Here is a 27,294-nt window from a genome sequence, read left to right on the forward strand (position 1 = left end):
CAATTTTAAAAATCTTCTTTGATTAAAATAAATGGAATTTCTTTGGTTAATTTAGTGACTTTTAGTGACCCACAGCCACTCTGGCCTTTCACCTTTCAGATTAGTGACCCTTGCTATAAAATATTAACATGTCCTACACTCTGTCCTGCAGGTTGCTGAAGGACGCTCTGCAGGACTCCCAGTTCAGCGTACGTTACCAGCACCTGCTGGCCGCTCTGCTCTGCTGCTCTGGTCACGGCCTGCGGGACGAGTTCGACCGCCAGTGCTGGCTGGTCAACATCCTGGCCAAGGTGGCCCAGCGTGTCCGAGACACCTCACCTTCCTCCCGACAGGTCAGACCCGCGTCCTGTCATCATCTGTTATCATCTTCATATTTATATATCCATGTAAAAACATAAAGCATGTGTTTATGGAGGGCCTAAAATTCTTAATGCAGTTTTTAATGTATTTATTGGCATTATTTATTATTTAATTAATATTAAATACTGCTTGTTTGCATGGGAAAAGTGCATGCATGGGGTTCACAGGTTGTCAGCATTGTGATTGTTGTGTTCGGCTGTGTTTTGGCTCTAGGCTGTTCTGAGAGAGGGGCTGGATGAGGTCAAGCAGTTCTTCTGCATCAACAGCAGCTGCCGCCTCCCCCTCAACCCTGGCTTGCTTGTCAAGGGCATTAATATACAGGTAGAGTGTGTGTCTGTGTGTATGTGTGTGTGTGTGCGTGTGTGTTTTTAGACCTCCTGGATGAGTTGTCCATACCCTTTTGCAATAATTTCTGTTGAAAACTGTTTTGTTAGTTGTATGTTCTAAAAAAAAAAAAAAAAGCATGGTAAATGTACCTAAACCTGAGCATTTAATTATATTAATATTAAATATATGCCAAAAGTCATGGGACAGCAGTATTTAAATTGATTATAGGAAGGCATGCAAACAGAAATACCGGTAAAAGGTGAGGTGTTATCTTGTGAGTGAGCCTGATTGCACATTGGTTATTGTGCTCAAGCCGAGGCCTAGAAATTTATGGGAGTTGGAGCTGTCCCATAATTTTTGGCATGCCATTGTGTTAATTAAGGATGTTATACATGTCAGTATAATAAGTAAAACTACTGGCTCTTTAAAACTACTGATGTCTAAAATTAAAATGTAAATAGATTATAAAATTATACCGTCTTTTATAGCGTATCTATCAATTGGATGAATGTTTTTTTTGCTACTGTTTCCCTGTATATCTCTTTTTTTATATATTTTTTTGTATGTCTGTCTGTCTCTGTTTATGTAGGTGTGTGTCTATCTTGTCCAACTCTCCTTCAGGGCTTAACACAAACAAACCGAATGTCTTTCTCTCTGAATTCCTCCCACTCATCTTCTACATATTTAATATGTTGTTTTTCTCCCTGTAGTCCTGCTCCTACTTCAACTCCAACGCTGTGCCCCTGAAGCTCTCCTTCCAGAACATGGATCTGCAAGGAGACAACATTAACGTCATCTTCAAGGTACGCTGTGTCTGTGCTAACTCTGCCAGATCTCTTATTAGACTCCACCCCTTTGTTGCCAAATCTGAGCTAACATCCCCGTGTGCTTTTCCAGTCAGGAGATGACCTGCGGCAGGACATGCTGACACTGCAGGTCATCCGTATCATGAACAAGATCTGGATCCAGGAGGGGCTGGACATGAGGATGGTCATCTTCCGCTGCTTCTCCACTGGACGCAGCCGAGGTACAGGCTTATTTGACTTGTGTACTGGACTGCACATAGTTAAATATGTGGATATTTATGCATTTGAATGACTTATCAGCAGGCAGTCAAGGCAGATGATTAGAATGTAATAGCACCTTCAGAATCCAAGTGTCCAAAGCTCAAACCCAAATGAAACTGCGTAAATCTCTTAGGATGATGTTGTTAATAACCCATAAAATCCCAGACGCATTTGTAAATATTGATACCAATTTTAAAATTTAATCAAATAAATTGATTGAGCACCTGATTCATGTTTGGATCTTACTGTAATTAAGAGGCACATGAATGTAAATGTTTAATAATTTAAGGTTAAAATCGTAATGTAACATAAATGACACAACAACAATTTCCTATTCCTAAATATTATCAAGATTTTGTTTAAAAAATCTTGTCAGAACTAGTTCTATGGAAGGTAAAACATTTAGTTAAATCGTATAAATGGTTTAATTGTCAAACCAGACCTGTAAAAGTAAACAATACACCTTTAAAAGGAGATGGTTTTATGTCCAGCACTAACCCAGCACTCCTACATTTCTGTAAATAAGATCAGTTGAAGGTCAGTGTCACTTCATGAGTTAAAGTAAAGGACAGGAATGTTGTATGGCAGTTTATACAGCTTTTAAAGCAGGGGTCAGCAATTACTGTAAGTTTTTTCCAAGCCATTACGTGGTGGGCCAAAAAAAAAAAACTGTTTTGGAAAATTAAGTGTAATGGGATGGAGAGCCACTAGTCTGTAGTAGACTAGTGGCTGTCCAGCCCAGGAGGTTGTTAAACCCAATTGCAGAACAGTTGATCTCAAAGCAGGTAAACCCAAGAAGAAAGAAAAAAAACAAATAAATAAACACAGCGCTTCTCACATGGGATCGAACCCGTGTCATCAGGGTCACAGTCCAATACACTATCGTTGCTCCGGCTTGTGAATTGGGACACGGCTGGGAAAAAATGTCTTTATAGATAGATGGGGAGCACAAGAGCGGGTGGGAAAACGAGAACGAGCGGAAACTAAAGTCACGCTGAGTGCGACAGAGAGACAGGGGAGGAATGTAAACAAAAGCTCGCAAGAAAAGCATTTTATTTTTTATTTCTTTTCATTATCGTTCATTATAGTCCAAACAACCTCACGGACTAGATGTTTCATGCTTGCGGGCCACATCTGGCCTGCGGGCCGCCTATTGCCTACCCCTGTTTTAATGGGTTCTTTATTTTCTAGGTATGGTGGAGATGATTCCTAATGCAGAGACTCTGAGGAAGATCCAGGTAGAGCACGGAGTTACCGGCTCCTTTAAAGACCGTCCTCTGGCCGACTGGCTGCAGAAACACAACCCTACTGAGGACGAGTACGAGAAGGTAAAAGCATTGTAAAACATTTTCTTTATTTTTTCTTTATGCTCCTATTATAGGTTTTCTGGCTGTTTTCCCACATTTTCAGTTATTGAAAGATTGTTCCCAGGTTTATCTGTCTGATGCAATTTGGGTTTATACAGCTTTTTAAATGGAGACATTTAATTATTATTTCTTATAGGTATGAATGGGATGCAAAGGTTTGTTTTGTTACAATAATACAAATACACGTGTAACATCCAACCAACCACATAGAATACCACAGCAACCACCTAGCCAACAATCTAGCAAAAACACCCTACTTCGTAGCAACAGCCTAGCAACTGCCTGGAAGTGGGAACTGTTTCTGTTTGTTCAGAAACCAATTTTTATATATTATTAGTATTATATATATATATATATATATATATATATATATATATATATATTATTTTTTTATTATTATTTTTTTGGTTAATCAATACTCATTTGGGGATTCTTTGATTAGCTGGAATAATTGTTTTGAAGAGTTTGAAAATCAGCAGAAAAATAAAAAGATTTGTGTTCTGCCATCTGGCTAGAGCAAACCTTATCTATAAATGCCATAGTTTTTAATTGTATAGCTCTTATTACTTTCAAGCGTCTTATTAAAATGATTAGTAGAAATTTTAAATAAACTGTTTGTTTAGTTTATTTAGTTTATATTTACCTAATGCCATCTCTAAATACCCTAAATACTGTTTAATATTTTTTTTTTCTTTCTTTTTTGTTTTCTAGGCTGTAGAGAACTTTATCTACTCCTGTGCAGGCTGCTGCGTAGCCACCTACATCCTGGGCATCTGCGACCGTCACAACGACAACATCATGCTGAAGACCAGTGGCCACATGTTCCACATTGACTTTGGCAAGTTCCTGGGCCACGCGCAGATGTTCGGTAACATCAAACGGTGAGAGAATGAGAGGGGCAGGGCAAGTTCAGAGCTAATTAGCACCAGAGCGAGACGGCTGAGTACTGTTTTACAGATACTGACACACCGATCCCGTTTCAGAATCTGTTGAAACCATATACAAGAAAACAAGTATCTCCATTTTTGTTCATTTTTAGTTTATTGTAAAATTTTAACACACAAACTGTGCCTTACACAGTTTCTTAGTGAATTAACCACAGAAAAGAAATTCTCCAAAATTACCTCAAATAAAATTTATAATTACCGTTTATTTTTACGTCGGCTTCCAATGAAAGTCAAAAAGGTTTTATCTCTCTTCTGTAAAGTTGTTGTTTTGTAGAGACTTAATTTTTATTATTAGTTATTCGTTTGAATTATACTATATAATGTGTATATTGAGTAATTTATTGATCAGTATAATAATCAAGGACAAGTTGAGCAATGACAAAACACACTTAAATAGGTGTCCCTTTTTACTCTATGGGCTATTTTCAGACTATTTTCCGGCCCAAACCTGATTTTGGCATATCTAAATTAAAGTATGGACAGCCAGAAACCACATGAAACTATATTAACAATTTTTTTTTTTTTTTTCAAATTGGGTCCAAACCAAATTTGGAGGTGGTTTAAAACAGATTTATACAGATGTGTTTTAGTCAAATCAGACAAAAATGGTCTTTTGTGTCACCTGAAACATGACAAACAACAACCTCTTCAAATCATTCATATAATCAAATCTGGTATGAGAATCAGATCCAATGTGTCTGCCGTCTGAACACAGCTAGAAACAGATCACTACAACATTGTAATAGGCACATTGTAATAAAGTAATGGTTTACAGTAAAAGTTTACAGCCCGGTATCTTTATGAGCCAACTTAAACTTGATGGTTTTTAAGTGATTTCTTCATTTCTTTCCTGTTCTTCAGGGACCGGGCTCCGTTTGTTTTCACGTCTGACATGGCGTACGTGATCAACGGTGGAGACAAGCCATCCAGCCGCTTCCATGACTTTGTGGACCTGTGCTGTGAGGCTTATAACCTCATCAGGAAACATGCACATCTCTTCCTCAACCTGTTGGGCCTGGTAAGAGATTTAATATAATAATATAAGACAAGATAAAATAGTGTATCATTGTTTTGAGACACAAGGGTCAGTTTCCCAGACAGGAATTAAGCCTTTTGCAATTTGAACAGAGACTTTACATTGAATATATAATATAAAAATATATATATAGTCTGTGACTAGTCTGTAACTTATTCCTTTCAGTGGGTGCTTTTTAGTCTGAATTTTTCAGTAATTTTCAAAGGTACTACACACCATTGACTAGACCAAAGGACCAGAATTTGGTTTGGATGAACTGAACCGTGTTCTGGTTTGTGTGCAACTTTTTTTTTTTTGATTGATTGATTCAAACTTTAAGACCAATTATACAAAGTTGAGTTAGGCTAGCATCACCCAGTAAACAATAGAAGAAGAAAAAGAAACAGATGTTGTGCCGAAAAACTCCCCTAAGCATGCATGCTTGTCTTGCAGCAGTGTGGGTTCAACAGATTATGCTGGTGATTCCTGTATCTACTGTAACTGTAGATTAATTCTTATTTATAAACAGATATAAAAGAAATGCTAGGGGAAAGCCCGTTCTTCTGCAGGACTTTCCTGCGCTCGAAGCGAGTCAGATACTGTCAGGGAAGCAGAATTTGGCCTAACACCTAAAAAAAAAAGCTATTTTCTGAACTGACAACATTCTACAAACCAATCAGTGTCAAGTACAGGGGGACTAAACTGCAGTGTAAAACTAAAACTAACTGAACTTAATATACCTTCAACAATGTAACCAACATATGATCCTTGGTTTCAGAGCATTTGAGATGTTATCACTAACTGAAGTTTTTGCTTGTGAATCATTGTTTTTGTTTGTGCATATTTGCATCTACAGATGTTGTCCTGTGGCATTCCTGAGTTGTCTGATCTGGAAGACTTAAAATATGTCTACGATGCTCTGCGACCACACGAGTCCGAGGCAGATGCCACCATGTACTTTACCAGGTTAGAAAACAACGTATTTAACATAGTGCTGTGCACCATCAGCTGTGTTAAGTTTTTTTTTTTTTTTTTAAATACCTGTTTTATCTGTTTTTGCATGTTTTCACCAGCTTTTTGGATTCACTTCTCCTCTAACACAATAGTAGCCACCAAACAACCACTTGGCAACACCATAGCAACCACCAAGGATACAATTAACTGCCTAACACCACCGTAGAATCCACCTAACAGCAAAGTTTGGGGAGAAACAAAGTTTTAGCATATTTTTTTGTATTTTATTCATTTTTGAAAAGTTTTCACTTTGCAAGTCAGAAAGTGTTTAATAAATACCTACAGAAGAATCACTTACATGCACGTGAACACTAAATGTATCGCAACTAGGGTTGTCAGAAAATATTGATGTTTTAGTGTATCACAGTATTCTGTTTTGCAATATTGTATCAATTCTCAAAAACACAGTATCGATTTTTAATAATTAGTTTACATGTAAAGATTGCTGTCAGACACTGGTTAATTATTATTGTTGTGTTTAAACTTCACACATTAGATATTTGTGTTGTACTCTGCTGTTAGATCCCACTCTTCTGATTGGATAAAAAGTAAACCTTTTTTAATCCAGATTTTATAGTAATGATATTGTTTTTATACTGTAAGAGTTTTCTTAAAATTGTATTTAAACAATCACTATACACTTCCAGTTTTAGAACCCCTTTATATAAATGTCGAGGCCAGTAAATAACCTAAAATAGAACAAAATTGTACATCCAGTGAACTTTAAAAAGCGAGCTTGGGTGCTTTATACAAACATCCTGGATCTCAGGAAATGCACTCCTTTATTTCAGGAGTTGAACCACTGGGGAGCGTGTAAATATAATTTAAATTTTAAAATTATATATTTTTTTTATTTTCTCCCTTCTTCCAGGTTGATAGAGTCCAGTCTGGGCAGTGTGGCCACCAAGCTAAACTTCTTCATCCATAATCTGGCCCAGATGAAGTTCGCCTCGTCTGAAGAGCGACCGGTTCTGTCCTTCGCCCCGCGGGTCTACACTCTGAAGAGCGACGGCCTCATCCGCAGCCTGTTCATCTGCAATCACATCAGAACCTACAGCCCCAATAAAGGCTACGTAAGTCTTATGCTTATGCTACAACACACTGTTTCCTATTACTGTGACTAGGGCTGTGTGATAGCAATAGCATTTGGGATAATATTGGAAAAAATCCATATTGTAATAATATCAGTATATGTGTATATTGTATATCTATACTTGTCTTGTTATTTAATGTCATGCTTTAAGGGTACTTTTGTGCAGTTGTTTTTGTTTGCACTTTAAATGCATGTACTGTGATTTATGCACTATAAAGTGCGTTTAAAATTCTTAAATTCTTCCAAAAATCATTAGTGTGCCTTATAATCCGGTGTGCCCTATGTATATATTCTACCATTTAGGTTGTAAGAAGCAGTAAAGCCACTCTGCTGAAGTGCAGCATTATACAGGAGTTAAATTGTTAAGTGAAACTTCTCCAGCACCAAGGCTGGAGCAGCATTAGCATTAGCTGCAAACTGCAGTAAATAGCCTGCAGTGAAAACTATTGCCTGTGTGTTTACTGTATTAAAAAAAGCTATGAACCGTTAGCTATTAACACCCTGGCTTACTGGAACACCCAGGGTTCCTCAGTATATTGCTATTGGGTGGCATTTACTAGCACTATGTGCTGCTAATCGTGGCTAACCACTGCTAGCGCAGCTGCTAACTGCGCTATTGAAATATTGAAAATCTAAGCTTACTGTGAATAAACGGAAATGCTTTATGAACAGTTTTCAGGAAAGAAATCTGTGTAGATTAACATCCAACGCTTGTTTGACTTTAAAATAATATACATATTATTTTAAGCAACACCTTTTTTCCTTTCTTTTGTCACGGAAAATGTGCCTTATAATCCGGTGCACCTTATGGTCTGTAAAATACGGTGCTAAAAATTCTTCATTTTATTTTCGTGTTAGATTTTGTTATATTACATTATTCTTAAATTAAATTGTTTAACTTGTTTTATTATTAAGTTATTGTTAACCTTACAAATCAGACAAAAGTTCACAGATTTAAAATTTAAAATGAACATTTATTTTGTTTATTGTGTAATATTTTTTAAAGCGATTGAAATATTTTGTGTTTTGTCATATTGCCAAAATTATCCTAAAAATATGTGACATTATCATAGGGCCATATTACCCCTCCCTTAAATGGCTCATTTCAACAGCATGTTTTATGTATGCTGTTGGTTCGTCTGTTTCAGGCGTATGTGGTGAGAGTGGAGCGTGAGGGCCAGCAGGGGGCGTCGTTGGTTCAGAGGAGTTTTGAGGAGTTTCATGAGCTGCATGATAAACTGCGCCTTGTCTTCCCCTCTTCTAAACTACCCAGGTACAGACACAGTCTCTTCAGTGTCCTTACACTTACAGTTATTACATAATAACACTGAGAAGATGCTTTTATTTACTGATTATTAACTACTTATTTAGTTTCTAGAAAACATATTTTTTTTATTTAATGGAAGCCAACATAAGAAGGCTTTTTATTTTATTATTGGTCATTTTGGAGCATTCTTATTGGTCCACACAACATTTGACCTGCTTTCGACATTGTTTCAATGTGTGTTTGACAATATTTTGTGGTAAATTGATTATCATCATTAACTCATGCATGGGTTGTTTTGAAAACTTTAATGCATTATTTTTTTTTTAATCCAGATTAATCACATCCTCTTCCAGTAATTCAGTTGTTAAAAGTGTAATATGGAGTTAGCATTCATTTAATCTATTAAAGCATGAATTAATAAGTTATTCTTCCTGCAAACTTCTTTTTAGATTTTAGCTTTTAAAATGAACATTTAAATATAAATATATTCATCAATAATATATATGTATATATATATATATATATATATATATATATATATATATATATATATATATATATATTATATATTAGTGAGGGCCGGCACGATTCCCGGCTGGGGCGACCCTGGTCTTTCTGTGTGGAGTTTGCACGTTCTCCCTGTGTCTGTGTGGGTTTCCTCCGGGTTCCTCCGGTTTCCTCCCACAGTCCAAAGACGGCACGTTCAGGCTAATTGGAACTTGATTGAAATTGCCCCTTAGGTGTGAGTGTGTGAGTGAATGTGTCTGTTTGTCTGTCTGTGTCCGTCTGCCCTGCGATGGATTGGCAGCCTGTCCAGGGTGTATCCTGCCTTCTGCCCGATGCCTGCTGGGATAGGCTCCAGCCCCCCCCCGCGACCCTTCACGGATTAAGCGGTTGACAATGAGATGAGATGAGATATATTAGTGAACTTAATATAAAAGTATGACTAAATAATTTTGAATGCTAGTATTTGCTTGTGTTTTTGTAAGGAGAGGACAAAAATAAAAGCAAATACCAGCATTTAAAATGATTTAATCATTTTACATTAACTTCCATTGAAAGATAAAACAGATTTTTGTTGTTTTTTTGTTTTATAAAGCTGCAATTTGGGAAAATTTAGTAGCCTGTGTTAACAACCTAAAAAAAGGGTAAAAAACTTTTTTCAGGCTGCTGAGCTCAGTGGAAACTCTCGTATTCCTATCTGGACCTACATTTTGTTATCAGTGTGTGTATATTTGATCAGAACAGGGTGGCACCAGATAACACAAATACGGTAGAGGGGAAAAGGCAGCCAAAACGTGTCAGCATTGCTCCTTTACTGTTTATTTTATCCTGTTCTAATAATGTTCTCCTCTGTTCTGCTCGGTCTGCAGCTTTCCCAGCCGCTTCATGATTGGCCGCTCTCGTGGGGAGGCCATGGCGGACCGGAGGAAAGATGAGCTGAATGGATACGTGTGGCATCTGATCCACGCATCGCCTGAAGTGGCTCAGGTAACGTTCTGGTCTAGGTTAACGTGCACTCCGCGCGGTTCCAGCATGTGTGGGTATTTGTGTTGACAGTAAAGACACTGATGAATGATGATAAATTTGTTTTTGTTTATGTGAGGCACATTAACCCTTATCAGATACACAGCTCTGGAAAAACTCATGAGAAGACTTCAGTTTCTGATTTAGTTTCTCTGATTTTGCTATTTATAGATATTTGTTTGAGTAAAATGAACATTGTTGCTTTATTCTATAAACCACAGACAACATTCCACCTAAATTTCAAATAAAAATATTGTCATTTAGAGCATTTATTTGCAGAAAATGGGAAATGGCTGAAATAACAAAAAAGATGCAGACCTTTCAGACCTCAAATAATGCAAAGAAAACAAGTTCAGATTCATAAGTTCAAGTTTTATAGTCCAAAAATCAATATTTGGTGGAATAACCCTGGTTTTTAATCAGTTTTTTTCATGCATCTTGGCATCATGTTCTCCTCCACCAGTCTTACACACTGCTTTTGGATAACTTTATGCTTTACATTCCTGATGCAAAAATTCCAAGTTCAGCTTGGTTTGATGACTTGTGACCATCCATCTGTCTCTTGATTATATTCCAATGTTTTTTAAATTTGGTAAAATTAAAGAAACTCATAATTTTTAATGAGTTGTAGTTGTAGATGTTTTTGCATCACCTCTGTGCTGCTCTGTTCCTCCTCAAACCTGTCTACACACAAAAGCATAAAACAAAAGCTGATTTAAATTAAGACACACCGCTCCTATGCAAAGTCAATAAATGATCTACTCCTAAACACTTGCCTCTGCAATTTCAATTTCACTTTGAAGGCCCTGTGGCTTCCTGGAACTCAGCCACAGCTTCTGAGAACAGGCCATGTGTTGTGAGGAGACAGGGTTTCAAGTCCCGCCCACAGGCCTCTATCAGTACTGAGATGACACTGCAGCTGAGACCAGCCAATCAGAGGGCGTCCAGCTCACCACTTCCTTTTCCACGCTTTAGCCTCTGCCTTAGGGAGCGTCTGTAAAGTGTTTCAAAAATGAGTCTGTCCTATTTTAGTGTGCACATTCTTGTGGTGCTGTCTAGATTTCTTACCAGTCAGCTCAGCTGATCTATTGTTGCATATTCAGATGGTTTCTGTTTCAGTCTTTACTTGTCAAATGCACATCATGTCAGAACATTCATGCGTTTAAAAATGCTCTACGGCAGGATAGCACTAAAATACACAATTGAATATACCAAATACAGCAGAAAATATACTAAACCTACAGAAGTATACTAAATAAAACTTAAAATATATTTAGTATACAAAACTAAATATACACGAAAATATAGGAAACATACAGAACTAAATATACTAAATAAAACTGAGAATATAATTAATATATAGACCTAAATATACTAAATAAAACTGAAAATATAGTAAACATACAGAACTAAATATACTAAATAAAACTGAAAATATAGTAAACATACAGAACTAAATATACCTAATAAAACTGAAAATATAGTAAACATACAGAACTAAATAAACTAAATAAAACTGAAAATATAGTAAACATACAGAACTAAATATACTAAATAAAACTGAAAATATAATTAATATATAGACCTAAATATAATAAATAAAACTGAAAATATAGTAAACATACAGAACTAAATATACTAAATAAAACTGAAAATATATAAAATTTAGAACTAAATATACTAAATAAAACTGAAAACATATTAAATACACAGAACTAAATATACTAAATAAAACTGGAAATGTATTAAATAAATAAATATATAAAATAAAACTGGAAATATATTAAATAAACAGAACTAAATATACTAAGTAAAACTGAAAATATACTAAACATACAGAACTAAATATACTAAATTAAACTGAAAATATACAAATTATACAGAATTAAATATACTAAATACAACAGAAAATATACTAAACATACAGAACTAAGTATAATAAGTACAACAGAGCTTATAATAAATATACCAAACATAGTTAAATATACAGGATGAAAAATACTACATCAAACTAAATATATTAAATACACAAAACTAAATATACTAAATTAAACTGAAAATGTATAAAATATACAGCACTCAATATACTAAATGAAACAGAAAATATACTAGAAGCACAGAACTAAATATTCAAACCTAAATATGCCAGTTGTATTATATTATTATAATTATTTTGTTAGGATTCATCCATTTTTTTTTTATCGGTTAACACTAATTATCTTAGAGGAAAAAAACAAATGAAGATACAAATAAAACAAATTGTGGCAGTAAAATGGATGAAAGGATGTAATCATAGCTCTATAGCTCATTCAGAAATCGGAGTTTACGTTCTAAGCCTATAGTCTGCGTGACTTTTTTTTTTTTTTCTGTTTTCAGTCTGACCTGGTCTACACCTTCTTCCATCCCTTACCGAGAGATGAACGGCCAGTGGGAACTGCTGTGAATACACTAAATAACAAACCAGCAGGTGACTTTAACTCTTCTACCAGCTTCCTTGTTCAGAGTCCACACCATAGATCACTCTTATTAGCCCCTGTTGTTTTCTACTGCATTGTGTTTCCTAATAGGAACTTGGAAATTCTGATATCAAACTTTAGAATCCAGGATTCAAGGCTGCCCTGCACATTAACAGCAGTAGTAAAATCAGTAGTATTATTAGTAGTAGTTTATTACTGTCACTTCTATCTATTAGTGTCCCATTCTATTAGTTGTACACACAGCAGAGTATAAGTTCTTTTTAATGGTCTGTTTCCATAATAATAATAATGCTAGCCTTGAAGATTTGTACAATGACAAACAGTGTCTTAAATGTAAGAAATTCTTCCTTATGCCTTATACCTTCTAGTTTGTTGGCCAAAATTGCTAATGGATAATAAGAACAAAGCTAAATTCTCATATCTAGTAGAGACCACATGTCAACAAGGCATCAAAATGAGCAATTCTTGCTTTACAGTCACAGCCAATGCTAGCATGAGCAGACATGTATAAAGTACTAGAGACCCAGACTTGAGTACTCTATCAAAAGTGCTCTATTAAAAAGTGATTTAAGTAGAAGCTGAAGAGTTATTTAAGCACCACACGTAAGTAGACGTACTAAAGTATTCAACATTTTTTCTACTTTAAAGTATTGCAAGTAGTTTATTGTAAAATGTAGTTCTGAAGTACTGAAAGTAAAAGAATAGTACTGTGTAGTTATTACATAAAGCAGTGGAAAGTTGGCTGAGTGAAAGGTAGAACAGGAGAAGCAAGTTCTTCTTCCTCAAAGATCAGCTTGACCTCTTCATCAAATCCGGGAACAGTGCAGAGCATCTATCACTCTGGCTTTAGTGATACTGTGGGAACATTTTTAGAATTGTAAAGAGTAACAATGCAGCATTTAAAAATGTGTTTGAGTAAAAGTTTTAAACTCGTCCAAAATCTAAAGTATGTAGTGAAGTAAAAAAGTGAAAGTAGGAGAAAAAATAATACTCCAGTAGATACAGATACAGCATTTTTGTACTTAAGTACAGTAGAGAGGTAGAAGAAAAAAACAATTCTCCAATAGAAACAGAAACAGCATTTTAGGACTTAAATTTAGCAGTAAAGTAAAAATAATACTCCAATAGAAACAGATGCAGCACTTTAATACTTAAATACAGAAGTGAAGTAGGAGAAACAAGTAATACTCCAGTAAAGTACAAATACAGTATTTAAATACTTAAGTACAGTAGTGAAGTAAAAATAATTCTTCAGTTGATACAAATACAGCAATTAAGTACTTAAGTACAGTGGTGTAGTGAAAATAATACTCCAATAGATACAGATACAGCCTTTTATTACTTAGGTACAGTAGTGAAGTAGGTTAAAATAATACTCTAGTAGATACAGATACAGCGTTTTAGTACTTAAGTACACTAATGAAGTAAAAATAATATTTTGGTAGATATATCATTTTAGTACTTAAGTACAGTAGTGAAATAGGGTAAAGTAATACTACTCTAGTAGATACAGATACAGCATTTTAGTACTTAAGTACAGTAATTAAGTAAAAATAATACTCCAGTAGATACAGATACAGCATATTGGTTCATAAGTACAGTGGTAATGTAGGAGGAAAAATAATACTCCAGTAGATACAAATAAAGCATTTAAATACTTAAATACAGCAGTAAAGTAAAAATAATATTCCAGTAGGAAAATAATAAAACTTCAGTAGAGATACAGATACAGCATTTTAGTACTTAAGTACAGTAATTAAATAAGGGGGGAAATAATAATACTTCAGTAGAGATACAGTTACAGCATTTAAGTACTTAAGTACAGTAATTAAATAAGGGGAAAATAAAAATACTTCAGTAGAGATACAGATACAGCATTTTAGTACTTAAACAGTATTGAAGTAGAAGAAAAAAGAAATACTCCAGTAGATACAGATACAGTATTTTACTTCTTAAGTACAGTAGTGAATAGGAGGAAAAAAAAACCTAAGTAAAGAACAGATCCTACTTTTAGTAGGATTTTAGTACTATTAATGTTTAGGTTAAATTTGCTGTAAAACAATGATAAATGTCAGCAAGCGAGTTGTGTTTTTTGGAAATAGTTTAAAATATAACGTGAAAAATGATTAAAATGAATCTTTAACTGGAACGCTGAATCAACATCCAGTGATCCGAGGTGTGTGTGTGTGTGTGTGTGTATGTGTCAACAACACATGATATAAAGAGTTTACACAACACATTTGAGAGGTCACACGAAAACCCCAGTAAACACACACATAGACACGCACAAGTGCACACTTCCTGCATCCTTACAGCTGGCACGTGGTGGTGAATCATGTTGCGTGCGCATGCTCTCAACAGCACCGGTATATCAAAGTTCATCCACCCCACTCATGTGAGAGTGAGATCATGTGACTCATGTGTCCAGTCAGAAACGGATCAGGGAGTCAGTGATCTATAGCGAATCTTATCAGTAACTAAGCTCTAGTGCAACGTGGCTGAAACTCCCTGACATATGGCCGCCCACCTCAGCTGAACACGAGGGACGTGATCACAGTTTGTGAGTTGGCACAAGCGTATTTGTATATCTGTGCTTCATCATCACACACCAGCAGTTCAATAACCCTGGTTAATTATTAACACCAGGGACACCAGGCAGGTTAGAGTTCATCTCTATTCTGAGTGGCTGGGATGAAAGTTCCAGACTTGCGTTGTTCTCAGATTTGGTGTAAAGGGCAACTGTACTTTCTGTATGTTGGTGGTTTAATGTCTGATTAATCTGGGATGAAGACTGAGCTTTGGAAATCCAATCATCTTTGTCCTAATCCGCCCAATCCTCGCTCCTGGTGTCAGTAGCCCTGATGTTGAACTTAAATCGTGATTGGACATTGCTCCTCTTACACACGTGTAAAAATATATAGGTGTCCTTCTCCTAGATTTCTAGTGTTGTACCTTGTTTGGTCTGATCCAAACTAGTGCTAGGCAGTATGATAAAAAAAATGTATTTCACAGTATTTTTTAAGATTCTGACAGTTTCATGGTATATCACTGTATTTTTATTATTTTATTTCTTCATTTATAGATTTATTTTTGCATGACTGGGCTTTAATATAGGTTTGTGACTTACTGTACATATAAGTACATATAATACATATGATATCAAAAACTATAAAACTTACTTTGTCCAACAAAATTACACATTATACGAAGAAATCAGATTTCATTAGCAAAAAACAGCTGAAGAATGCAAACAATAGACTGTAAAAAAAAAAAAAGACATGCCAACAACTTTAATGGCTTCCTTTTCAATATTTTAAATAGTTCCATAAACACTATAAACAGGCGTAAAAAACTCAATGTTTAAGTATTTAAAAGAGATATTTCTCCTACATTTGTGGATCTGAACCGTCCAAAAAATCAGATTTGAGCAATGTGGCTTGTAATGTGAACGTAGCTTTAGTTAGTGCACTCAGTCACTAATCTGCAGTGTGAAACCAAAACTACCCGGATACAATGTAATGCATACAATGTATCAAATCAAACACAACATCTTTGGTTGCTTTCTGATGTGAAAATGTTCTTGGATTTATAATGATATTAATTAATTTTCTCTGTTCTTACAGAATTACCCTGGGCGCCGATACCTGGTAAAGTAGCAGGGGAAGTGAAGCTCTCTATTTCCTACAAAAGTGACAAGCTCTTCATTATGGTCATGCACATACGAGGCTTGGTGAGTGTTTCACTGCTGTAGTATTTTACTGTAGAATTTTGAATTTAAAACATAATGAAAATATTCAAGCCATAGCGATGGCTAATATTCCAGAATTTAAAAACAAATATCGTTATATTTCATGCTGCTGACCAATAGGAAACATACATTTAAGCATGGCTTCCATGTCTGTCTTATTTCTCCACAGCAATCTTTGCAGGACGGGACGGATCCAGATCCATATGTCAAACTTTACTTACTCCCTGATCCCCAGAAAACCAGCAAGAGGAAGACCAAGGCAGCTCGCCGCACCTGCAACCCCACCTACAATGAAATGGTAACGGAACTCAACTTTGCCCTCTGTCATTATCACCCAGCTGTACTGCCTATTATATAATACATATACAGGGGTTGGACAATGAAACTGAAACACCTGTCATTTTAGTGTGGGAGGTTTCATGGATAAATTGGAGCAGCCTGGTGGCCGATCTTCATTAAGTGCACATTGCACCAGTAAGAGCAGAGTGTGAAGGTTCAATTAGCAGGGTAAGAGCACAGTTTTGCTCAAAATATTGCAATGAACACAACATTACAGGTGACATACCAGAGTTCAAAAGAGGACAAATTGTTGGTGCACGTCTCGCTGGCCCATCTGTGACCAAGACAGCAAGTCTTTGTGATGTATGAAGAGCCACGGTATACAGGGTAATGTCGGTATACCACCAAGAAGGACCAACCACATCCAACAGGATTAACTGTGGATGCTGTAAGATGAAGCTGTCTGAAAGGGATGTTCGGGCGCTAACCAGGATTGTATCCAAAAAACGTAAAACCACGGCTGATCAAATCACGGCAGAATTCAATGTTCACCTCAACTCTCCTGTTTCCACCAGAACTGTCCGTCACAACAATAAATTATTGTGGTCTAAAAGCAGGTGTTTCAGTTTTATTGTCCAACCCCTGTACATTATTCAAGGCTGCTTCAAAACTTTTTATAGCACTGTAATCCTCCTGCTATATACTGTAACTTCATTATGACCTTCAGCTCAGCGATTGCTTTCTGTTTCTCACGCTTGCATCACTTCCTGTCTCTCTGCAGCTGGTGTATGACAGGATTCCACGAGGGGATTTGAACCAGAGGTCAATCCATCTCCGAGTGCTGGGGGAGGGAGCGTTCTGGGAGAACACTCTGCTGGGCGAGGCCTTCATTCCCTTAAAGAACCTGACGCCTGGCCAGCACTGGGTCGACTGGCACCAGCTGAGCTTGGGTGGCTCTGAGGCTAGCCGCTAGCCATTAGCCGCTGGCAGCTACAGGTCATGATTACATTGTCCCGGGGAAAATGTCTGAAAATGAACTGGTGTAATTGGACCTGTTGAGGAGTGTTGTGCGGGTGGAGGTGGAGGTGGAGGTGTTGGTGTTGGCATATGCCCGTCTTTGCGTTTGGGTGGGTGAGTTGGAGGTGCCCAGCTGCTCAGAGGGAGGTAATTTTTCCCCACAGTGGGGGTTTGTGTGTTGAGGATTCTCCGACCCTGGAGACGTGTAGACTCTGTGATGGGCGGCCATCACTACATGCTGTAGTTTTAGTGTGGTTGCTGTGGTGCACTACGTTGGACCATGAGGACGAGGGGGCGTGGCTTAAAACACGCCTCTAGCCAATGGAGATATGTGAGAGATTTAACAAAAATAAAAACGTAAATACACACCTATATTTATTGACTCTCAAGGATTCCAAAGTGGAACATGTTCCAGAAGGTTCAGGACTTTTGCTCCTCTCGCCCCGACGTGTGCAGCCAACCCTGCGATTTCCTGACGAGAGAGAACCAGTGAAATTTAAGTTATTTCTTTTTAAGATGTTCTTTTATTGTGGCTCGATTTTGAGCTAGGTTTCGTTGTGACATTTGTTACGTCTCTGATTGATTCTATATAGATTGTATTTAGTTAGCAAAAAAAAAGGGATTTATGGATGGATTATTGTTCAAAAAGAAATGAGTGATCAAGAGTAAAGAGTAGATTCACATTACAGGTGACAGGGATCGGTCTGATTCTGAACAAAACTAAAACACTTGAGATTCTCTGGCATTCTGTGGCATGGCAAATGTGTGTTCCTTACGCAAGGCCTAAATCAATCAAACGCTTTAAGAAAAAAACAGCAAAAATAAGCAGAATAACACAGTAGGCACGCTTCAATTGTTAGCTATTTTTTGTTTGTTTGTTTATGAATGTGTAGCTTTAAACTAGGGACGCACTGAATATTACAACATAACATTTTTGGCTGAAAACAAAATTGAACAACTGAATTTTTGGCCAAATACTAGATATTGAACTGGATATTGAATTATTTTCATGTTTTCATATTTTTTACGACTTTTTTTATCATTGCAAAAATTCAGTTGCCAAAATGTATTGTTATCTTGCTTTTCAAATGAAAAGACTGGACAAATTACTGAAGACTGAACATGTTTAACATTTTTGTTTAGTTGCTTGTTGCAATTTTAGTGCATTATCAAAAACACCATTTTCTCTTCACTTTTTCGTCCAAACAAGTGTTTTTTCTGCCATTTTCGGCCAAATAATTTTGTTTGCCAAATATTCTGTGCATCCCTACTTTTGAAACAGTTAAAATATTGGTTCAGAGTAAAAATACAACAGATTATGTTCAGAATGGACCATAATACTCATAATACTCAAGACTCATTCCAACATAAACAAAATGTGATGCACCATTTTACAAAATCACTGTGGAAACCACTTTTTTCAGTTTATTTTTTAACTATATTTAAAATAAAAACAAATATTTTTCTCTGATAAAAAATTTACCTCAAACCCAATAAATATGGCCCATTTACAAAAAAAAAAAATCATAGTGGTAATCCTGAGTTACGCGGGAACAAACTATTTAAAATAACAGTATCAGTGTCGCTGCAAGATCATCCTAAAAGAGTGGTCTGGTAGCTTTGTTGGATGTAATTGCTCTACATTGTGACAGTATTTCATAAATGAACAAAAACAGAATTTCACACAGCAGTTTGTCTGTATTAACCTGCATTAAAAGTACTCTTCCACATGCTCTGTGCAATTACACCATCTCACCAGAGAGGTCTCCAAATCCACAAATTTAGAAAACCTGTCTCTCTGACTGTCTCTTTAAAGCCGCATTCATTTATAAACGTCATATAAAATCACTCTTTATTTTCCAGCATCTTTTCAACATTTGCATTACACTGGCCTACTTATGGCCTATATGGAATCTAGCACTTGCTATAATGGGCACCATGGTGTGTGTAAATGCTCTATGCAGAGCCCAGCCCTGTTTTATTTATAGATGCTCTATTTTTCTCACCTGACTATGAAAGAGTGTTAGAAGTCTTTCTGAATTTCTGATACAGAAGCATTAAAGGATTATTTCAGCCAGCAAACCAGCAAAGCACCACTAAGACTGATATGGAATATGTATCACATCTGCATGCTGAGACTTTTGCTACGGGGTAAATTGCAAAAATTGCACTTTTGCCTTTGTTTGCTTTCTGCTTTCTGCTTCCATTCTTTTTTAGGCTCTGTCACTTACTTTGTATTGAATGTTTTATTATTTTACTTTTTTCTGAAATGAAGGAAAACAAAATAAGCCTTAAGACTTGAGTGTTGTTAATATTCATCCATTTTACCCTTATAATTAATTTAAGTGATTAATATTGATTTGATAGAGAGAAAGAGCAAGAATCATTTTGGGAAAAGCTAAATAAGATTGTGTCCCTGTTTAAACCCAGTCCAGAAATGGATGCATGCAAATGAAATGGGTAAATATTTTACTGCAGCTTCTCTCTCACTTCCCTCTCAAACTTTCACATCCAAATATCTGAACGTCAGAGTCAGGCTTGATGGAAAAATTTGTTTAAATGAGAAAAGCAGTGAGATTCTCTTTATTGTACACTCTTAAAAATAAAGGTGCAACAAAAGGTTCTTTAAGTGATGCCACAGGTTCTGTTTCTTCCATTAAGAAATTTTAGGGTGTTTTACACCTATTTCACATGAACAATACAAGGGTTACAATTCAATTTATTGCTTTATAATATTGTGTTTTTGAAAAATGAAAAGAAAATATTGCGATACATTGATATATTGATATTTTCCTGTTTGGGTTGCTCTGGTCTGAATCAGATCTAAATTAGACCTAAATCACATTCTCTCTGCTGATTGGTCAGAGCTGTCTGGGCAGGAGCAAGAAAGTAAATACAGGAAGAAGGTCCTGTGTTATGTACTAGTGCATATTTCTGTACAGTTTAATATGGAACAGCGGCAGATGATTGTCTGGGAAACCTGCAGACTTAAAAAGTATGTGTACCTTGCGGAACTGTTAGGGGTTATTCGGTTTAAAACTGGTAAAACAGCTTAAGGTGCTTTGAGGAACCTTTTTGGGAGGAAAAAAAAACCTTCCTAAATGTTCCTTAAAACACTCTTTAATTTTGTTTTTTACAACCTTTAAAACAGTGAATGCTCACTTAATGCTGACAATTTAATAATCTTCTGTAACCAGTTTCTGTAACAGTGGTAGAACCACTTTTGAGCTTAGAGTCATTGTCTTGCTGCATGGCCCATGTTCTCCTAAGATTCAGCAATGATAAAAAGCAATACAAACATTTATATAAGAAAAAAGCTTCCCAAATTATTCTCAAACCCCAAACAAACGGCACCAATAGTGAAAATGAGTTACATTCATTTTAAACTGGACTAAAAAGTGCATACATTTAAATAAGATTTTTTTAATTGAAAGTTTTTTCACAAAAACAGTTTAATATATAGTGGATACAAAAATGGCTCTTCTGTGGCATCACTCAACACTCAAACCTATTGCACATTTATTTTTTTTGAGTGTATCGATGTGTGAAATTTGCTAGAAATTCATCTGTTTTTTGAAAAAGGGAATTCCACTGAATTTCTGCATAAGTTGATGTATTAAAAGATCCTTCATACGTATTGATAGCAGAAGTTCAGTGGAATTTTCTCCATAAGTTTCTGATGTATTAAATATATATATATATATATATCATATGTATTGATGGCAGAAATCAGAAGGGATTTTTTTTTTTTTCATTAATGTGGATGGCCTTAAAATAATTGCGCTGTACTTTATCTGAACCCAAACCAACCAAACCAGTTCCACCACTGAAAGCACTGGTGTCAGATGCCTTGGTCGTGCCATTGCCCGAGACTGTACTGCTCTGTCATGATGCGTCTCATACTTGATTTCGAAACTAGTCCTCTTTTTTTTTGGAAGTAGCTGATTGTATACGTGTGTTTGACTGTATGTGTGAGTGTTAGTTTATTGCTGAGGCTTTTTTTAAATTTATAACAAGCTAAGAGATGAATTCCTCTTTTTCTGTGTTTAAAATGAAAAAGTGAACCATTTGAGGGCTCAGACTTGCTGTGATTATGCACAACGTTTCTATAAGGGAATTGACCTCCTGTGACGAGCTCCAGTTCGTTAGCCTCGGCCGCCCGTGGGCACTTTGTTAAAAATATAATATAGGAAAGAATGTAAGTTCAAAATGAACAGGAGTAATGCGCTGTACATACTGAGAAGATCATTTTTTGTGTGATTTGTTGATTAGTTTATTTCTCACTGTTTGTTTTGGATGTTCATGTATTTTTGACATATGTGTTCTTTTCTTGATCATGTTTTTAAGTATTATTTGCACTAAATAATAAAATAAACTTGAATTAAAAGGATCATTGTGCAATTTCTCTCTTCCATTGCCAGGCTGCTTTGGCTGTTAGCATTGCAGCTTCGACCCTGCTAAGGCCGACTGTTAGCATTGTGGCTAATCCGCTCCAAAGCTTCCAAGTCTGGCTGTTGTGGCTGTTAGCATTGTGGCTCCAACCCTGCCACAGCCAGCTAGCCAGCAGTTAGCATCACAACTAACCCATTCCACACCTTCTGAGCCCAGTTCCTGTGTCTGAGAGCATTGTGTGGTTCCAACTCTGTTAGGTCTTGCAATTATAATCCATACAACATTTATTTTCCCAGTAGCCTGATAAATAACAGTGTAGAATTTAGTTCTTATTAAAGGAGTTAAATCTGACTACTCTAATAGTTATTAATTCATTTTATCATCTGTTTTCTTTACTTTATCATGTTTTTAAGTATTATTTGCACTAAATAATAAAATAAACTTGAATTAAAAGGATCATTGTGGCATTTCTCTCTTCCATTGCCAGGCTGCTTTGGCTGTTAGCATCACGGCTCTGACCCTGCTAAGGCTGACTGTTAGCATTGTGGCTAATGCACTCCAAAGCTTTCAAGTCTGGTTGTTGTGGCTGTTAGCATTGTGGCCCCAACCCTGCCACAGCCCGCTGTTAGCATCACAACTAACCCATTCCACACTTTCTGAGCCCAGTTCCTGTGTCTGTGAGCATTGTTAGGCCTTACAATTCTAATCCTTACAACATTTATTTTCCCAGCAGTCTGTTAAACACCAGTGTTTAATACAGTTGTTATTAAAGGAGTTCAATCTGCTTACTTTAATAATTAATTTTAACACATGCTATTTTCTTGATCGTTTTTTTAATATTATTTGCAATAAAACAAAAAGAAATTAATTAAAAGGATTATTGTGCAGTGTCTTCTTTCCATTGCCAGGCTGCTTTGGCTGTTAGCATCATGGCTCCATTAGCATTGCGACTAATGCTAATGCTGCCTTTAAGTTGTGTTGGAAATATCAGCAAATAAACTGCTTAAACTACTGTAATTGCTACAACACTTGAAAGTTGCAGGTTTGTTATTAGCTAAATAATAAAATCACTAGAAATACATGAAAAAAAAATAAAAGTCTAGTAAGATTCATGGATCTAAAAGGAAAAAAAACCTCACTCACCTAATGTGTGTCTTATTTGCCTCATTGAAGTAGGACCTGACATGTCTAGCTACCTATTAGCTTTGTGGCTAACCCACTACACACCTTTTGAGCCCAGTTCCTGTATCTTTTAGCATTGTTTCTCCAACTCTGACATTTCTAGCTAGTTATTAGCTTTGTTGCTAACCAACTTTACACCATCTGAGCCCAGTTTCTGTGTCTATTAGCACTGTGGCTCCAACTCTGAAAAGCCTAGCTAGTTATTAGCTTTGCAGCTAACCTACTCCACACCTTTTAAGCCCATTTCCTGTATCTTGTAGCATTGTGGCTAAAAACTCTGACATGTCTAGCTAGTTATTAGCTTTGTAGCTAACCCACTCCACACCTTCTGAGCCCAGTTTCTGTGTCTATTAGCATTGTGGCTGACCCACTTCACACCTTTTAAGCGCAGTTCCTGTGTCCATTAGCATTGTAGCTCCAATCCTGACGAGCCTAGCTAGTTATTAGGGGTTAGCTTTGCCGCTAACCCACTCCACACCTTCTGAGTTTAGCTTACAGCATTGCATTCATTCTACCTCATACTTTAAAAGAGTTTATTGTTTTCATCTAACATATTGTTTAGTGACTTTCTGCACAACATATTGAAGTTTTTGGTGGAGGAATATTTGGACGTTTGCTTTCACCTGAAGGTTACGAGGGGCGTGGCTTCATTATTTGCTCAAGACGCATTTACTCCACTACATCTTTCAAAGAAATGAGCCATTTACTGCGCGTTAATTATTAAAGTAGTCGGATTTAGCTGCTTTAATAAGAACTGAATCATACACTGCTGTTCATTAGGCTGCTGGTAATGTAAATGTTGTAAGGATGAGCTAATGTGTGCTAACGTGTCTATTGCTCATTATTGCACCACACTGCTTGTTTATTATCCTCTTACAGGCCACTGCTTTGACTTCATAATCACTGCACTGCCAACTGCCACCCAGCACACATCTATGAGACACATACTAATTAAATGTCCTCATGTTTACTGTACTGCTGTACTGTCTGCTGCTTCATAATTCATCTTTTTTGCCTGACCTTTGACAGACTCAGTTCAGACACATGACCCAGTGTAAAGGACCTTTATCTCTTTATTTCTTTGTCTGTGGTCTGACCACACCCAGGGCTTCTGTTACTGCCCCGATATATGAGGTAAGAATAGCATCAGGTCTGTGTACAGTTGTGCTGGTAAGTTTGTTAACCCTTTAGAAGTTTCTTAATTTCTGTATAAATTTAGCCGTAAAACTTCTACTATATATAGTATATATATGTATATACTGTCCCTGTCCTAAAAAACAAGTATCTCCAATTTTGTCGATTTTTAGTTTACTACATAATTTGAACAAACTGTCTCTTACACTGTGCCACAATTTCTTGATGAACAGACTAAAATAAATACTTTAAAATATTTTACATTGACCACTATTGAAAGTTTAGAAGGTTTTTTCTCTCTTCTGTAAAGTGGCTCTTTTAAAAATAATTGTTTTTATTGAACAGTGACAATATCAAATACAGCTCTGGAAAAAATTAAGAGACCAGTTTTTACAGTTTCTGAATCAGTTCTCTGATTATTTGCTATTCATAGGTATATGTTTGAGTAAAATGAACATTGTTGTTTTATTCTATAAACTACAGACTTCCAAATTCCAAATAAAATTGTCATTTAGAGCATTTATTTGCAGAAAATAAGATGGCTTGAATAACAAAAAACACGCAGAGCTTTCAGACCTTGAATAATGCAAAGAAAACAAGTTCATATTCCTAATGTTTTAAGAGTTCAGATTAATCCATATTTGGTGGAATAACCCTGGTTTTTAATCACAGTTTTCATGCATCTTGGCATGTTCTCCTCCACCATTCTTACACACTGCTTTTGGATAACTTTATGCCACTCCTGGTGCAAAAAATCAAGCAGTTCTGTTTGGTTTAATGGCTTGTGATCATCCATCTTTCTCCTGATTATATTCCAGAGGTAAAATAAAAGAAACTCATGATTTGTTAGATTTTTTTCAGAGTTGTATATAAAATAAATAGTAGATTTCCATATCTGTGAGTGGCAAGTATGTGAACCTTTACTTTCAGTAACTGGTGAGACCTCCGTGTGCAGCAATAACTGTGGATTAATCTGGCCCATGAGCTTAGGGTCATTGTCCTGCTGCATGACCCACATTCTTTTGAGATCCAACTCACGGACAGATATCCTGTCACTTTCCTTCATATTTTGCTGCTATAATTTAGAAAATAAAATAGAATTGTTCCATTTATGATGAAAAGCTGTCCTGTCCCAGATGCAGAGAAACAACCACCACCATGTTTCACAGATACGATAAGGTTTTCATGCTGGAATGCAGTGTTTTCTTTTCTTCAAATATAACACTTCACATTTAAACCAAAATTATCTATTTTCTTCTCTTCCTTCCACAAAATATTGTCCCAAAAGTCATCTGGTTTGTCAACTGACGATGGGCGGTAATGTTCTTTTTAAAAAGAATAATTTTTCTCCTTAAAACCCTTCTATACACACCATTGCCATTCAGGGTTCTCTTGATGGGGACTCATGACACTCACTATCATTAACCAACAAGACAAAGGCCTTTAGTTGCTTAGAAGTTCCCTTGAGGTTCTCTGTGATCTTGCAAACTATTACACTATTACAATAGCCTTGCTCTAAAGCTTTTTCAGTTTTAGATGATGATCTGCTAATCTGTAAGGTATATGTTTCTGCAACTCATAGATAGATATAATATTTTATACAGAAATATAAAACATAAAGGGTCCACAAACTTTCAAGTGCAAATGTATCATCTTTCAGGGTCTGTTTCTGTGCGTGAGCAGAGCATGTGTTAGTTTTGGGGCCTAATTATAGTCATTATCACTAATACTGCCCTGTGGGGGATAATGATGAGTGATCAGACTGTTAATTATCCAAACCCAAAGCCCTGGTCCTCCTGATTCACTGTTGAACAGCAACCATATTTTGGACTGAGATGCATAATCTCGTGTGTTTTGCTCACAGAACTGAAAATTCTTTTTGACAGCTGGAGGAAACAAAAGTGTTTAATTTTTAAAATAAATATAACATAAAAGCTGTGAAAGAAGTGCTGAATGTTTGATTCAGTGTCCCGCTCCTGCATATTTAATGGAAGAGGGTCTGAAGAAATGAGGGCATAATGTATTTTTAATAAATTGCTGTCTTATAGGGAATTGCCTCAATCCTTGGTCACGAAACCAACCTTATTAGCTTGCAGAGATGCCACAAGTCATGGAACAAGGACGAGTATTGTGTTTCATGACTTTTGCCTGCTGCTGTTTAACATATAAAGCCCTACATGGTCTCGGTCCTGATTATATGCAAAACCTCATGATCTATATATCTTATATATACAGCTCTGGAAGAAATTAAGAGAATTCAGTTTGCTATTTATAGGTTTATGTTTGAGTAAAATGAACATAGTTGTTTTTTCTATAAACGACCAACAATATTTCTCCTAAATTCCAAGTAACAATATTGAAAATTAGAGAATTTATTTGCAGGAAATGAGAAATGGCTGAAAAAAATATGAAGAGCTTTCAGACCTCAAATAATGCGAAGAAAACAAGTTCATATTCATAAAGTTCAATATTTGGTGGAATAACCCTGGTTTGTAATCACAGTTTTCATGTGTCTTGGCATGTTCTCCTCCACCAGTCTTACACATTGCTTTTGGCTAACTTTATGCCACTTCAAGCAGTTCAGCTTGGTTTGGTGGCTTGTGATCATCCATCTTCCTCTTGATTAAATTCCAGTGGTTTTCAATTTGGTAAAATTGAACTCATCATTTTTAAGTGGTCTCTTATATTTTTTTCCAGAGCTTTATTAATATATGAATTCAGGGGACCTCCGCAGGGGGAGTCATTCGCCCAGCTCTGATAATTGTGTATAGTGTCTTTTCTCCATAAATCCAGTCAAAACTTCTAAAAAATTATTATCACTCTTAAGATAGCACCTTACAACTTATACAGGTGTGGCCATTTCCAAGTCATCCCCTGAGGCACCACTTCATGATTAATTTACTATACATGCTTCTATCCCATAACATGTTTTGGCATTTTGGTGTAATTTATTAATTTGTAAGTTATACATTGATTTATACGGTATTAACTGGCACTTTAGACAAAATAAAACCTTTAACAATTGCTACATCTGTTGTAAACACAACCACTCACAGTGTAGTCTGTGAGTCTGCTCAATAA

At 36.1% G+C, this 27,294-nt stretch overlaps 1 protein-coding gene across 1 annotated transcript in view; it reads left to right on the forward strand.

Moving 5' to 3' along the window:
• pik3c2b (phosphatidylinositol-4-phosphate 3-kinase, catalytic subunit type 2 beta) overlaps window positions 1-21,895 on the forward strand; it is an 87,584-nt gene extending 65,689 nt beyond the window's left edge. Inside the window, exons 19-33 of the mRNA XM_049471604.1 lie at window positions 152-332; window positions 574-681; window positions 1,398-1,490; window positions 1,585-1,714; window positions 2,946-3,082; window positions 3,833-4,002; window positions 4,930-5,086; window positions 5,940-6,049; window positions 6,969-7,170; window positions 8,339-8,463; window positions 9,831-9,948; window positions 12,361-12,451; window positions 16,085-16,191; window positions 16,379-16,507; window positions 17,270-21,895. Coding sequence (XP_049327561.1) covers window positions 152-332; window positions 574-681; window positions 1,398-1,490; window positions 1,585-1,714; window positions 2,946-3,082; window positions 3,833-4,002; window positions 4,930-5,086; window positions 5,940-6,049; window positions 6,969-7,170; window positions 8,339-8,463; window positions 9,831-9,948; window positions 12,361-12,451; window positions 16,085-16,191; window positions 16,379-16,507; window positions 17,270-17,461 — 2,050 coding nt within the window. The 3' untranslated portion in view covers window positions 17,462-21,895. The remainder of the gene's footprint in view (window positions 1-151; window positions 333-573; window positions 682-1,397; window positions 1,491-1,584; window positions 1,715-2,945; window positions 3,083-3,832; window positions 4,003-4,929; window positions 5,087-5,939; window positions 6,050-6,968; window positions 7,171-8,338; window positions 8,464-9,830; window positions 9,949-12,360; window positions 12,452-16,084; window positions 16,192-16,378; window positions 16,508-17,269) is intronic.
• Window positions 21,896-27,294: the final 5,399 nt, after the last annotated feature.

The sequence above is a fragment of the Astyanax mexicanus genome, chromosome 24, assembly GCF_023375975.1.
Source record: "Astyanax mexicanus isolate ESR-SI-001 chromosome 24, AstMex3_surface, whole genome shotgun sequence".
NCBI classification, from domain to species: Eukaryota; Metazoa; Chordata; class Actinopteri; order Characiformes; family Acestrorhamphidae; genus Astyanax; species Astyanax mexicanus.